General features: G+C 32.8%; 1 protein-coding gene across 13 annotated transcripts in view; it reads left to right on the top strand.

The window, feature by feature from the left end:
* Rfx3 (regulatory factor X3) overlaps nt 1–16,795 on the top strand; it is a 289,321-nt gene that overhangs the window by 233,034 nt on the left and 39,492 nt on the right. For all 13 annotated transcript variants that reach the window (XM_063250481.1, XM_063250503.1, XM_063250437.1 and 10 more), the window contains 5 exons: nt 297–412; nt 881–1,035; nt 4,694–4,791; nt 6,651–6,800; nt 9,866–10,074. In XM_063250481.1, coding sequence (XP_063106551.1) covers nt 297–412; nt 881–1,035; nt 4,694–4,791; nt 6,651–6,800; nt 9,866–10,074 — 728 coding nt within the window. The remainder of the gene's footprint in view (nt 1–296; nt 413–880; nt 1,036–4,693; nt 4,792–6,650; nt 6,801–9,865; nt 10,075–16,795) is intronic.

Raw genomic sequence — 16,795 nt, 5'->3', positions numbered from 1 at the left:
GAAGAATGAAGCAGTAGGTAAAGGAACGAAAAAGAAGAAAGAAAATATAAAGGAAGAAAAGCAATCATGAAAATGGAGAAGAAGGAGAGAGGTGAAAGTGAGGATAGCAGAGGAAGCCGTTATGGTAGGAATAAAAGTTACCTTGCTTAACATTTCAAGAGTTATTTTTGCCTTTTACTTTCTAACTCATCTTAACTTATGAGCCCAACGTTTACCATGTACAACAGTTTTGTTGTATTAGGCTGTCTTCATGAGTGATACTATGATGTAATACTAATACTGTTTTGTTTTTCTAGGCAATATTGGATGTTGTTGTGAACCTTCAGTTTAGCCTGATAGAAAAATTGTGGCAAACATTCTGGCGTTATTCTCCCTCTACTCCAACTGATGGCACTACCATTACTGAATCAAGGTCAGAATCAATATGCTTTCCCAGTTCATTTTCCTGACTGAGTAGATATGTCACAGCCAATAAATTAGAAATATGTATACCAGTTGTGAAACTTACCTAATAACATTAAGTCAATAGACTGATGCTTTGGCCATTTGCAAAATAAACCACAAACTGCTCTCTTGAGGTTTCAGTGTGTATATATAGTTCCCATTTTTATTGATTTGGGGAACTATAATAAAGCTATTTCATCCTCATGGAATTACTATCGTATCTGCCTTTCAGACTATCAGAAAATATAAATGTACATAGACACCCGTGGGGGAATATTTTATTGGAAAAAATATATCTATATCTCTAGCCATATGGCACCAGTGCAATGGTGATACAGTTTTAACTTCAGGAATATTTGATAAACTATTTTTAAAGTCCATTTTCTTTTTTATCCTCATTTGCCATCTATTTATTTGCTACATTTATTCACACCAGCAATCTGAGTGAAATAGAAAGTCGACTTCCGAAAGCAAAGCTGATAACTCTGTGCAAACATGAGTCAATCCTGAAATGGATGTGTAACTGTGACCATGGGATGTACCAGGCTTTGGTGGAGATTCTCATCCCCGACGTCCTTAGACCTATTCCTAGTAAGTTAATTACAGACAACTACGGATGCTTTTGTTCTCATACATTCCACCCAAGAAGTTTTGGGAGATGATATTGCAATCTGGAATGATCCTAATTTCATTTAAGTTTGTCAGACAGAAAACACACAACACAGACTATTGCATGACAGCAGCCTGGAGCAAAACTGTAGTAAAAGGGGGAAAATTATCTGTTTCCCAGTCTTGTGTGAAAAATTAAAAGAAGAAAAGACCCAAACTATAGATGTGATAGCCCCAATAAACTAATTGTAAGAATACTCTCAGTCAATCATGAAAAACTTATGCTACTAAGAAGAAAGGCCCCTTCCTTTACCCTCAAAAAATATTGAAATCTGTAACTGCGGGCCAGCCCTTTTCATGATTTGCTTTCAATTTGAAATGAATTCATCTTGATTTCTAGTGAAGTTGAATGCCTTTATAAAAGCATTTACTGTGTCATCTACATCATGTTAAGTGTAACAAATTCAGTGTCTGTTAACAGTAATGATTAACTGGCATTTCGAGAGAAAACTCCATGTAAATACATAAGCATTGTATCCTCAATGTAAAGCAAATGACATACTTAGGTAGTTTAGATTAGATTATCTTTTTAAGTACTGTTGCTTTTTAAACCACCTTCTAGCAAACAAAGTTATTTTCTACTACTGTCAATATAAATGCTACTATAGATACTGTTACAAGTAGTTGAAACTATTTTATGTCTTCATATGTATGAGCCCATAATAGTGACCTTAAATATATATAAAGGAAGAGGTGTCTTCTAGCTTGTGAAATTGGCAACTATGTAGCTCAAATACACTGTTCACAGATGATTTCCATTAAATTATTTTAGAAAATTTGTAAGTTGGGCTTAATAGAAGAAAAGGAAAATATGTTAACATTTATATGTTTATACATAATAACAGTGGAAGGTATTAATTCTTTAGTTTGTTTCTCATCACCGTAGAGTGGATGCTTTGGCATATTTATGTATAATATCAGTGAACACACCTGTGAATTAATGAAAGACTAAGTCAATATAAAACAAATCCTGCTGTTATTGCCTCAAATTTTTATAAATTGCTAATGTGTTTTACTCTACCTACCCCAAGTTTCCTAACTATACATTAACAAAAATGGTAATTGTTTTGGAAAATTTCCCTATGTAAATTCTCTACTGGCTTATGTTCCAGAATCCGATCTTCTTTGTTTCTCTCTTGCTCCCTATGCTCTGAATGATAATCTCCAGAGATGTTTCAAAGAAGCTGCCTAGGGACAACTCATTAGGTTAAGACATCTTGCCACCAACATATAATTTCTCTCATGAGATAGAAGAAGAATTATCAGTGAATGGTTTCTTTTTGAGACAAATGAACATCAATATTCATTAAACAATTCTGAAATCTGTGGCTCTGTGCCAGAGTCTAAAGACTTTAACCTATGAAGTTAACACTTACCTAATTTAAATCAGATGTCAATTTTAGCTGACTTTAAGTTTCAGAATTTAAGTACACAGTAGTACACTTGCTTTTTGTGTTTTGAAAATTTCTATTTGAAAAACTGTTTCTGTTGAGTAGTTTGTCACTACATTCAGCAGAAAACTAAATAGTTTTATTTCTCAGAAATTATAAGATGTGTTAATGTATCCTCTGCCAAGGAAATTGGGAAATTTGCACTATAATTTAGATAGCTGTCTATTTCTCATTAGTATTTTAAAGCTAATTTTCAACAAGTTGAGACAAGTCAGCTTTGAAATAGATTTTAAACTGTCCACTTATGAGTCTTTAAAAGTTGCCAGAATCAATCTGCATGATTTTGATCTTGCATGAATCTCTATAGAGAGAACAAAACTTAATTTCATTTTTAAAAACTGTATTTTCCTGGCTACTAGTTTTCACTCTACCATTTTTCCGTCCAGATGGGATTTCTTTTTTTAGTTAAAAAAAAAAAAAGTCCCACATCACACTAATTTAAATCTGACTTGAAGCTACTATATTCAATACAACGTATCTAAAAAAAAATTAGTGTAAAGAATTATAGAAGAATTCAACTGGTAAAATATAAATGTTTAATTATGAGCATAATTAAAGGTGACTCAGAATGTCATTTAGTACAAAAAACTAAAAAGTTACAGTCATTTAATATATAAAACATACCTTTTGATTTTATAATCTTCCTTGTGTCATTTGTCTAGATAAAACAAGCCCATATTAAATTTTTAAAAATATTTTGTTCAAGTTCTCAGGGTTTTTCATGAAATAATTATTATATACTCACGGTAAGAAAATGGAAAATGCATCTTGCCAAATTGAGTCTTGAAGAAATCTTTAATGAGTTTCATAAAGGATTATTTTTCACTCTTTTTCATTTCCATTCATGCCTGCACTCCATGGTTCTAATGCATAACAACAGGATAATATTTTTATTTATTTTTTGTTTTTTTGGTGAATGTGGGAAACTACGAATTTCAAAATATTAGTCGTCTACAAATTTCCAATTCAACATTTCCAATTCTTGTCTTAAGACTTTCCCTTATGTTAAGTGTTCTTCCTAATCAAAATTTTGGTAATTTCAATCTCTTATTTCATTCAAATACTTAAATTAGAATACAACACACACACGTAATAGAGAAGCATGTGAGATTCACTTGAGCATAGAAAGGGGGAAATAAAACCCAAAGTATTTATTCTTGAAAACAGTTGACCAAAAATGGACCTTCTTTTTTTCTTAGATTACAGATTTTTATATCTACTACATGGTAATGAACCTACAGAGATTAATTTTTTGTTGTAGGTTATTTAATCTCTAATTTATTAAATATCTAAATCTATTCCCCCACAGTGTGGAAATGTGGGTACAGAAGAAGTAAAATTCACCTGAATAAATAACTTGTGGAGCAGTCTCAGTAAGCGAATCACAGTTAACTGTGATAATTGAAGATGCTTCTAGTCATTATAAAATCTTCTGTTATGAGCCTTATCTCTGTTTCAGGTTTTAACAAATAAGTAAAGAAGCTAGAATAATTATTTTAGTAGTAGCTTAAGAACTTTAGTCTCTGTAGTAGCGATTATATCACACTGATATTTTATATTTACCTATCAAATGGAGTAGAAAGTAATTACCCTAAAATTTCAAGTCAGACAACTAAAAAAATTACCTTATTTTTCAGCAAGAGTTAGAGGCAAATATTGTAATTCATGAGTTTTAGTGTAAGTAGATGCTTAGAGAAAAACAAGAAAGCTTTGCACTATATCTTTTTAAACTAAAAATATGAAAATAGATTAAGAGCTTTAAAACAATCAATATAAAGAATATATTTAGCCTTTGAGCACAAAGCTGCTAATAAAAAGGGTGTTTTGTCCAAGATAGAAATTTCCATAAATATATTCACAACTGGTATATGTTGCTATAAGCAAAAATGTTTTCATGTTTATCCCTAACAATGTATCCTAAGTTTCTGGTAGTAAAATAGCTTTAAAAGAAAATAAAAGCACAGAATATAATTATTGGATGCTCTAAGAAGTTAGAAATATGTTGAAGTTTCATCCAGGAGAACAGTATAAATTGTTTGTGCTGTATCAGATGTTATATACATCTTCCCTTATTCTAGCATAAAAACCTTTTTTGTTGTTGTTCTGCCTTCATTCTTCATCATTTTTAGGTGCCTTGACCCAAGCCATTCGAAATTTTGCAAAAAGCCTTGAAGGTTGGCTTTCCAATGCCATGAACAATATTCCACAGAGAATGATACAAACCAAGGTACACTTTATGCTTTTACTCTTTCTTTTGTATTTAAAAAACATCTCTTCATGTAAACAATTATCTTATAGTCATTATAGCAGGAAATATATAATATACACAGCTAGAGATGTTCTAATCTATAGATTTTCCACATACCCTTAAGTATTCTAGTGTCTACGTTATCATATACATACCATGTTGTGTTACTTTAGGTTACTAATCTGTGAACATACCCCTATGGCAAGAATGGACTGAATCATTATTTTCTGAATTTTGGTATCAAAAGTCACTCACATTCATGCCCTTTAGTCAGTGAGTCTCTTTGGTAACATAAGTAGCTGCCAGTTTTTTCTGCTTTGCTTATAGTGTGCAATAAAACTGTCTTGTAAGAGTGTTATGTCGGGGCTGGAGATTTAGCTCAGTGGCATAAGCACCTGCCTTGCAAGCAGGCAGTCATGAGTTCGATAAAAATGAAAAAGACAAAAAAAGAGTGTTATGTCAATTGAACCAAGGCACCAAGCTATGGGAAACAATGTAAGATTCCTCTCTCAGGATATATGAATTTCCCCACAGTTCCATACAATCCTAAACATCTCATATCAAGATAGAGCATTCTTTGCCTTGTGTTCACATTTGATCACTCAACCAACTGATCTTTTTTATCATTTACTTAAATGTCCATAAAAACTTAATGTAGTACCATATATTCCTGGATGTTAAAGTTCTTAACATATTAAAGGGCTAGATTCATCATATCTAATAAGTGTGTTACCGATTTTCATAAATTCTAAGAATTAAATATTTACCTAGGCTTTTTTTTTTTTTTTTTTGGCGTTAATTTTGTTATCTTTCAACACAAACTAGTATGTTCAGGATCCCACAAGAAACAAATGGCACATGGGGGAGGGGGCGTTATGAAGACAGTTTGAGTTTATTCACAGTGCTGTGAATAAAGTTGAGAAAATCAAGGAGGAAGAGTGGAGGATCTCCTGGCTTTTCTACTTAGCTTTAGAAAAAGGAAGCAGTTAGTGTTCAAACAGGAAGAGAGAACAGAGGTTGAAAGGTCTGATACTCTAATCCCTGGGAATTTTCATCCATCAGTCCCCTATCAGTGTGTGTCATTCATCAAACCAACTGGATCTGGAGAGCAAGGAAGGACATTAATGTAGTTTTGAGTTTTATTCATGTCCCCCTTCCTGGGCACACAGTGGGACAAACAAGAACAGCAAGTAGATTTTGACAGGCAAATGATCATTTCCTAGAGAGTCCTTTTAAAAAATTCAAATTCTGAAAGAGTTCTAGTTGCTTATCTCTGATAAGTGTACTACTATGTTATGAAAACTATGAATTCTCTCATTTTGCCTCAGAGTTAATACGTTGCTTTACAAGTTGTAAGGGTGCATCTGAACATAGGGCTCTGAAAGTATTTTTTATATAATTTTTAAAATTGGGACTTTGTATTTTGCTTTTCCAAATAAAGGAAATGTTTTTATTTGCCTGGTTTCTATTTGACTATCCTAAAAAAGAGTGAAAAGGAAATGAAAAGCATTTTTTCCCAAGTTCACTAGACAAAGTCATTTATTTCTTGATGTGGATGAGTAGTTACTTGCGAGACTGGTTTAATTAATGCTTCCCTCAGATGTTGAAGAATGTGGGAGTTTGTTTTATTCTTGACCTCAATATGCTCAAAAAGAAAATAATTCTTAGTTTAAGAGATTTAAATGCTATAATTTAAAGTAAACTTGCCAAATGAATTTGAAATAAGTGTCAAAAGGAGGAAGCCTTTAAATTTGGCAGAAGAAGAAAGATCTGAAGATTGCAGTGGTTTGTTTTACTGAAAGGAAAAGAAATCTGTGCTTGCTTGGATTTCTTTACAGGTTGCTGCTGTAAGTGCCTTTGCCCAGACTCTGCGAAGATACACATCGCTCAATCACCTGGCCCAGGCAGCTCGCGCAGTGCTTCAGAACACTTCCCAAATCAACCAGATGCTCAATGACCTCAACCGGGTCGACTTTGCCAATGTCCAGGTATTCTTGTTTTCTTAAGAGATGTGTCTTTGGAAGAAAAATATTCTCTTTCTCTTTAATCCTATTATTTGTCTTTTCTGTTATATTTTATATAGAATTTTTCATATAAGAGAAACCATGCAGTATTTGGGCTTGTGTGTTGAATTCCTTCACTGCACCCTATTTGCTTTTCTAAGTTAGGGTCATCAAATTTCTTTTCAAAATCTCAAGTGTACACAGGCTGCATCTCTATCTACAGCATCCCCAAAAAGAAGTTTTATCCAGCTATGACTTTACAGCACCTGTGTTTTGTGGCTACAGTGTGCTAAGATATATAGTCCTAGAAGGCAGCACAGTACATCACCAGGGATTACTAAATAGGCAAAGAGTAAGAAGACCACAGACATCAAAGCTAGGCAGAAATTCAATTCTCTCACCTACTGTCTGTGAGATCTTGGACAAGGTACTTTACTCAGTGCTTTACAAATAACCCACCTGGAGGGAACTAACACAAAGTTTTATGTAAAATTTGCCGCAGTAATATTTGTTCACTCAAAAAGAATTAGGTACAATAAGTTGGGCTACATTACAGTTTCAATTAAAAAAAAATCTTTTAACCTCATTATCAAATTGCATTATTCGCTTATACTTTAAAGTACACTTCTAAAAATAGGTAATTTCAGAATAATATTATAGAATTCTAACAAATATTTTATTTCTGATACTAAAGAAATAAACCTGATTGTCACCATATTTTAAAAAAATTGCTAACCTAATGCATAACAAACAAAAAAGTTACATAAGCTGACCATAATCAAAATTTGAAACTTTAGGAAGAAAGTGGAATGATAACCCACAAAATGTTCAGAAGTTTTGCAAACTGTGTCTGATAAAGAACCTGTGTATAAAGCTGGGCAAGGTAGCTCATGCCTATAATCCCAGCACTGGAGGATGAGGCAAGGGATCCCTGTGAGTTCAAAGCCAGCCTGGGCCACATAGGGAAACCCTGCCTCAAAACAAACAAACAAACAAACAAACAGAACTTGTGTGCAAAATTATTACAGCTCAGTAATTAATAACCTGATTTTAAAATGACAAAAAATCTGAATGAACATGAACTTATTCAGTAAGCACATAAGATGTTCAATGTCATTAGCCACCAGGGAAATTCAGGTAAAACAAGAAGATACTACTTCAGACATACCGAAATGGGTATAATAACAAAGACGGCTAATAATCACCGTAAGGAAGGATGTGGAGAAACTGAAACCTCATACACTGCTGATATGAAGACAAAATGCTACAAACCCCTTTGGGAAAACAGTGTGGCATTCCCTCAAATATAGAGTAAAGTAAAAATATAGTTGAAAGATTGCTAATTCTAGATTTATTTATAAAAGTAAAGAGTTAAAAAAAAGTCTGTTTTGAGATCTATTATATAAATATGGTATATTCATTCAATGAAACAAACTTATTCTTTGAATAATAAATATAGCTCTGTATTTCCTTATAGAAAAAGACAGCTATATAATTATAGTAAGCAGCACATTTAGCAGAATATATATGACCCTCATTTAGCGTAATATAAAATTTAAATAAATACACATAAACATGAATAAGTAAAATATTAGACATGTTACATGTTACATATGCAGAAATAGCCAAATATGCATGTATTATAACATAGATATATACATAGATATAACATAGATATATACATGGATATGTAAAGGTTATAACAAAAACATGTTATTCCTACAGTTTAGATATTATTGATATTCTGTTCTATTTTTCTTATTTGTATTTTCAGGGTTGTTTTTGTATAATCATAATGTACTTAAAATATTTAAAAGTGATATTTAGGAGCTAACAGCTAGAAAAATTAGAAAAAATAGAAAGTGATTCAATTAATTTTATTGTTGAAAATTGTAAAGTAAATCAAGTTTGAATCAATTTGCATTTCAAATGCCTCTGGGTTGAAATGACCTTAAAATAGGTAAAATCTGGGGGTGAGGTAAGATGCTAGAACTAAAAGAATGTAAATTAAAGATTTATTAGTTAAAAAATTTCAACTTAATTAATTTAAATGAGCTTGTTCTCTGAAAGCATATAGAATAAAAGCTGTACAAACATTGTTCAGAAAAATTATATACATTTCACATTATTATATCTAAAATTAAGACTTTTACAAACACTTTTTCAAAGAAGCCCATCTGAGCCTTATGAACCCAATTTTAAAAGTCTTGTTAAATTTTATTTCTCTAATTTTATACTCAGGGAAACCGAAGCTCATTTAGATCAAATTACTGCTTGAGGTTGGTTCAGTTGTCTGAGGACATAGATTTAAATCTTTTGTGTTTTACTCAAATATTGTTTTGGCAAAAATTTATATTTTGACCTCAAAAAAATGGAGTTTCTTCCCTTTAAGTTTAAATATAGCATAAGATAGGAAACATCTTCCCAACCCACCAGAAGGAAAATTGAGATAGTTAGATTCCTTGGCAGGTAGCATATCTACATTTTCCCAAGTGTGTTTGTTGATGTTGTTATTTCCAGTGCTGTGAATTAATTTGCATTCATAGCTTTGCCTTGATAGCTCTTGAGATAACCTTTAAGGATTTCTGTTCCCAGTGTCTTCCAACTTTTTCTGTCCTATCCCCGGTATCTCCACTGATATGTTTGGTTTTTGTTTAATCTTGAAGGGCCACTTTTGTCCAGTTGAATCTGTTTATCCATGTGCCTTAAATCTCAGATGAATCAATTTTAAAATTTTATCTCACAGTTCAGATTTCTGCTTTTCTTAAATAATCATGCAATCTACTTTCTTAATCAGATAATCAATGTAGAGAAACCAAAACCCATGCTTACCAGGTTGTATCAAGTACCAGAATGAGCACAGAGAAATACTGAACTCTTGAAGCTTAAAATGTGGTTTTCTTAGCAACTGTCAAGTAGTTGTTCATTTCACTAATTCATTTAACTCTTTGCAGCTTGTATTAAAATCCCCATGTGTGTGCTGGTTTGTGTGCTGACATTCAGTTGAAAGATAGTTGAACTTTTCCTTTGCTGCCCATTAACTGTCCCAGGAGCAGGCTTCCTGGGTGTGCCAGTGTGACGACAGCATGGTTCAGAGGTTGGAAACAGACTTCAAGATGACTCTTCAGCAGCAGAGCACCCTGGAGCAGTGGGCTGCGTGGCTGGACAATGTGATGATGCAAGCACTGAAACCCTATGAAGGAAGACCCAGTTTCCCAAAAGCTGCTAGGCAATTCCTGCTGAAATGGTCTTTCTACAGGTACTCTAGCAAGTGTGCATCTGTGCATGCCTTTCAGACAAAGAAAAGAAATGAGTATCAACTTTCTGTGGTAAACATTTTCAACCCAACTCAATTGTTTTGTGAAAATGAACCAGGAAGACCTTTCTGCTAAGAAAGGAAATCTTACTGGCTCAAAGCCCTAGAAGTTGTCTAATAAAGATAGCTGAGATTACAATCTAGAGAAGCTGTCAGCAGTCAAGAAAAGACCGAAGTCCTTCCTTTTTATAATGTACATTGCTTGGGCTTTTTTTCTTGAGACCTTAGTGTAACTCTTTTTCTATGCAGTTGTTGTTTATTTATTGTGCAGTCCTAGGGATTGAAACCAGGACCTGGTACATGGTTAGCAAGCGCTCTACTGCTGATTTGCATTCCCACCCCAACGCTACTCTTTTGTTCTGTTTAATGATCCCAAACTATTGTCCTTCCACCAGTAGCATCACTGTCTCTTGTAAACACACCAGAACCTTTGCCATTCCTTAAACCTACCTAAATCAGAATCTATGGAGGTAAAATACAGCAGTCAATATTTTGAACACCTCCAGCTGATTCATATATATGCAAGGACCATGTAGGTAGTTTTTTAATCTTAAAAACTATAACAGTTTTCATACTTAACTGCAAATCAGAAATTAGAATTAATATTTTAAAAATTCTAGGTGTCTTTTGAGACCTACTAAATCAAAATTTTAACAGTTAAGACGTAGTGATTAGGAATGGATATTATCAGGAGGAAGGTTCTTTTTTTTTTTTTTTTTCTAAAAAGATCTGGTGATTCTGATGCATGACAATATCTAGAAGATAGTACCATAGCTTCTTAATAATATTAACCATTTTTAACTAAAATAATATAGATAGAAGTGTATATTTTTGTGTACATAGAAACAAAAGGGCTTCTGAAGGGAAAGAACTTTCTGATTGCATGATGTATGACAGCAAACATTGGGATAAACTGTATCCTCTAGCCCTGCCACAAGGCTTCAAACAACATCTGTGATCTGTGTGGGTCAGCATTGAGATGATGTATATGCAGGATAGAATTGCAGAATGGATTTCTATTTTATAAGATAAAGGTAAATAAGTAATATTTTTTAACCTGGGGATTTATTCTTCTGTTACATGAATTTATGTTTTCCTTCTTTAGACAGAATGCAGAGTTCTAATTTGGGAACATCTTCTAAGAGGATTTCAGATACTTCCCTATTTGCTCAGGGGTCATCATTTTATTCATATTTTTTCCAGAAAATAATATAAATAGTACATGTGCTTCATGAATGATTGATTAGGCACCAATAACACTGACTGGCTCTTCTGAAACTTACATGATCAAAGTCTGTCTTTACCCAGAAAAAAATCAAGGGTTTTCTTTTTTCATATCTGTTGCTTACTATGTTGTTAGTTTCAGACTTACTTTTACTCCTTCTTTGGATTATTTTCTCCTCTATATTTAGTTGATATCATTTTAGGAATACAGAGCCTTCATTTCCACAGAGATCTTTTCTAGGTATCTTGAAAAGAGAGAAAATTATTTATTTGTGCTTCTTGTTCTTTGCAGATATACAAACTCAGTAGATTATCACTTGCCTGCCCTCTGTCCTCCCTGAGCTGAGGATAATAGGGTTGTTATTATTAGACACTATTATAGTTATTATTTTCACTTCAAAAGGACTTAAAGGCATATAGTTTAAGGCCACAGAAGAGAATCACATCAAGACAGATGCATACCTCCTGCTGGTAGGCAAAGTCAATGGTTTACAAAGTTAAGACCCTTTACTGTCTGGACTGTTTTTTACTAAGGCATAAAATGCATACCGAGTAATAAGAACTGTATTCACAAACCATCAGAGAAGCAGAATTAGAGTACTTTAAAATATTTTTGACATTATAAATTCCGAAATTTGGTAAATTTGTAAATGCCACTGTGAATTCAGAAGTCTTCATATTCTGATATCAGATACTTAATCTCATAATTTCTAAAATTCTATACTTAGAAATATAGACATGAATTGGCAGATAATTGTGGTAATGGCAGTTGATATATTGCTGCAAACATAATCTACTTGATATCTCTTTTCCTAACCTGGCTTTGTATGGCTCATGTTAACTCTCTAGAGGGTAGAAAAACCAACACTGCCTTTTTTGAGCCTTGTGTTGTGGGGAAAACAGATGAGAGAATCCCTTAGAGCCACCTTGAAAGTCTTTCAAATAGGGGCTGGGGATTTAGCTCAGCGGCATAAAGCACCTGCCTTGCAAGCAGGCAGTCATGAGTTCGATCCCCGGTACCGATAAAAAGGAAAAAGACAAAAAAAAAAAAAAAAAGTCTTTCAAATAGTATGTTGTTTAAAGAACAAAATTCAGGTTGGGGTATAACGTACTGATAGACTGTTTGTCTGACATGTTGAAGGCCCTAGGTCCAGTCTCAAGCACTACAAGATACAGTGCTAATAAGAGAACAAAATGAAGGCCAGGCAGGGTGGCAGATGCCTGTAAACCTAGCACTCAGGAGGCTGAGTCATGAGGTTTGCCTTGAGTTCAAGGCCAACATAGGCTACATAGCAAGACCCTATCTCAAAAAATCAAGAACAAAATGCAGTTTTGATACTATGACTTGAAAAAGAGCATAGGGAACCTAGTTTGTCCACAAATACTAGACAGAATGAATCTTCCAAAAGGAATAGTATTCTTTTTGAATTAACTGTTACAGTTTTTTCAGAGGGAGTTCACATGAGGGTCACAGGTATTGGTGCTCTCATTTCTCTTCCTATGAAGAGAGGATTCCAGGATTTGCATCTTTAAACATGTAGTGAGGCACGTGTGTTGAGTAATGTGCTAAGCTATATATTCCATTTTCGCACCATAAATTATGAAGATAAATACACTAAGGCATTTTTCCATTATAAAATAATTAACCATTATAAAATAATTAACATTTACCACTCTGATTTTAAAAGTAGTTGAGTACATGGTAACAGCATAAACATATGACAGTAATTTTATTACATGTTTATTAGTATTTTTTAAAGGTAGGAATTGTAATTGTAAGGTAGCAGATTTTAAAAATGTTCCAAGAGAACTCAGTACATTTTATACACACACACACACACACACACACACACACACATTTAGTACATTTTATATGTTTATATTAAATAAAATGACTGCCTAATTATTCAAAAATTTCCAATACACTTGTGATATCCAAAGACCTTGTCATAGCCAACAAGAAGAGGCTCAGTTAATATAGTGACCCCGGAACTTACTGTTGCTCACTGTCCTCCTCGCCTCGTGGTGAGCAAGTCGTAGTTCTGCCTCAGGATCTTTGCATCTACCCTCTTTTCTACTAGGAAAACTTCACCTGTGTGTTCTTACAAATCTTTCCTCACTTCAGTGCAATTTCTGCACAGATCATCATCTCTTAAGAAAAAAATCTTTCTGAAACCTCAACTTAAAATGCCCATTCCCATTACTGTCATATTTTTAAACTTGATTTGTAGGATTTATCTCTACCTAACTTCATATTTTATATACACTGTATATTAATTGGCTTCCTCTTTTACTAGTTGTGAACTCTGCTGAAACCAAAGTCATGTCTAACTTGGTCTAAAACAAGACTGTAGCACAGAAGGGGAGCACAGGAAATATCTATTGAACGAATAAGTGTGAATTCTTTTGCAAAAATTAATTAACCTGTCTGTAACGATATCAGAAAACTTCTTCCTGTGAACATTTTCCTTGATCAATTACATGATTTCAGTATTTTATAATTTAACAGAAATATAAAGGCCTAAAATTTCAACTTAGGAATAAATAATCATTTATTTTATATGTCATATTTATACTGGAAAGATTTATTAATAGTCCACTGACTCAGGATTGTTTTTCTACAATATAATTAATGTCATATTTTTAAACAGATATTTCATTATTAAATTAGTATGCGCTTGGATTAGAAAATTTTGGAAAACACAAAAACTGCCACAATAATAAACTAAAAACCCATAGCTTTACTATTCAGAAGGAAAAAACACTATCAAAACATTTATTTTAGTATTAAATAAAATTGGGATCCATTTGTTTATCAAAGATTGTTATGTTTTTCCCTGAACATTTTCATTTCTCATTGTATGGTAAGCATTTCTTGTCATTAAATACCTTTGGAAACCTACAGAGGTGCCCTCCCAGATCTCCAAAGGATACGCAAAGTGGAACCATGTATGGCTAACTGTACATGCATGGACTCTTTCTTTCTCTCTCTCTCTCTCTCTCTGTCTCTCTCTCTCTCTCTCTCTCTCTGACATACACACACACACACACACACACACACACACACACACACACACTTTTGCTTTTTCCTATACATATGTGCATGCCTAAGATGAAGTTTAATTTATAAATTATATGTGATAAGAGATTAACAGCAATAATAATAAAACAATTTTAATAATGTACTATTACAACAGTTATATGAATATTTTTCTCTCTCAGTCTTATTGGACTTGTACTTATGCTTGTGATGGTGTGAGATGATGCAGAGATGACATAAGATAAATAATGGGCCATTGTAGCATAGTGTTAGGCAACACGGTACGAGTTACTTAGCGCCAGCATGTAACGCTCACACAGCTGGCCTGGAGAACCAGTACAGTCACTAAACAAGTAACAGGTGGGAAGTTCAGACAGCATGGGCATAGTAAACAAAAGGATTCCCATCTTGAGCAGGACAATGCAAGGCTGCATAAAGTTTCATCAAGTTACCCAGAATGGTGCATGCTTTTAATTATGACTATTTCAAAAATTTTTCATTTAATACTTTAAGACCGTGATTGCCCTAAGTTACCATAGGTAGCTTAAATCAGGGCAGTTTTACTTTCTGTGAATAAACAACTTACTCCATTATATGTGTGTTTCATACATTAAACATATTCTTACTCTCTTAAACATTCAGATGTTTTTTGATGTTTCAAAAGAATTTTTAAAATTTATGTAATGATTATCTTTTTAGACAATTGTATGTATATCTTAAAATAAATCTGGGTAAAAGGGTATGAATGCTTTGAAGTAACTATAGCTGTTTCAATGAAGTGTGCCATTTCAATGCCGATTAAGTATCAGGTAGTCTTATTTATTTAGTGGTAGGATTTGTTTTAACTAGGCACGGAATTTCCATGTTAATGAACTCATACATTTTGATCCTTCGATTCAATACAACTACCTTTTAAACTACTACATAAAATTCCATATTCCACTACTCCTTGGTGAGCCAGCCATATTTTATTTCATTAATATCCTACTGGTGTTTAGTTTTTCTCACTAATATAAATATTGCTGCAATTACAACGAGCTTTGCTGATTTGCACAAATTTCTAGAATTAGAATTGCTAAGTCAAAGAATTTTATATTTTCAATTTTGACAAATATTATCTAATTTCTATAGAAAATTTTGTAAATTTATACATGTGGAGACAATACGTTCTTTTCTAAAGCATTCTGTAACACTGGGATTTCTAATCTCTTATAGTATGGTAGGAAGGATGTGATATTTTACTTTAATTTCCATTTTTAAAATTTCAAATAAAATTATATTTTTGTGTGTTTTTAAACTTTTTGTCCCTTCTGGGCTGCATTTTAAATATTTACTTCAATAAGATGGATGGAATTAGGAGTTTAAAATATAACAATATTTTGGTTTTTTTTTTTTTTTTTTTTTTTTTGCTTTTTATAATGAAGGACTCTCTGCTCTTAGAATTTTTTTGTAGGAAAAGTAATATTTAATTTGCAATAGATTCATATAATTATTTTTACAAGTGAATGATGTGTCACTAAATTTTAGGAAAGGAAAGAAAATTATGATCAAAATTTTTTCATATATGTTCTGCACATAGGTATAGATGATGTTCATGTATTTTTAATTAACATATACAGTAGAGATCTAAAAAAGGAATGATTTCTAATGAATTATCCAATGGAACTAGCATTTATGATAATATATCATTAATTCTAATATATGTAGCAGTGTAGTAATGAGTACAGTAATACTTCAGTTGTCAAATAGTTTGTTCTAAATTCATGTTCAGACTCTGAAAAGTTCAAGATCTGAACATATTTTTCAAATAATAACTAATGGAAAACAAACAAACTAGTTCTGAAGACCAAAACTTAAATTTATGAATTCATTTTTACAGGACTTTAACAAATTTTGCAATGATTTCTTTCTTTAACTCTGTTGTGATTCTCATAGTTTTTCTCTTAGCTTTCCTTTGGGTATCACTGACTTTCTTTGGAGCCATGGTTATATTTTATGCCTATTAAGTACAAAAAATAAAAGCACAATGATTAATGTTTTAATGCAACAACACAAGTATTATATATGTTGTCTGACCAAGAGTGGCACTTAGACTGAAGCATCACTCCTTTGTGTCAGCTGTGGGAAGCAACCTGTGCCTGACTCTTGCTTGGCCCATACAGTATTTTTTATGTTGGATTTTTGGTTGACTATTGAGCAAAGATTGGAATGCCAAGCAAATTTTTCTTCTAATTTTGCTGTTGGAGTGTAGAAAGTTCAAATTTGGAGCTATTCAACAACCAAGCTGCCACTGTAGTTTTCTTAACAGTAGACATTAGTCCTACCCAGTCCATGAGGATATATTCCAAGGCACCCAGTCAGTGCTAAACTGCAGATAACATTGAATCCTAAAATTTAATG

Source organism: Cavia porcellus, unplaced genomic scaffold (genome assembly GCF_034190915.1).
Source record: "Cavia porcellus strain 051 isolate PalLab524CR breed Dunkin Hartley unplaced genomic scaffold, mCavPor4.1 scaffold_1, whole genome shotgun sequence".
Taxonomy (NCBI): Eukaryota; Metazoa; Chordata; class Mammalia; order Rodentia; family Caviidae; genus Cavia; species Cavia porcellus.
The sequence above is the reverse complement of the archived record's forward strand: the minus strand, read 5'-3'. Positions and strand labels throughout refer to the sequence as shown.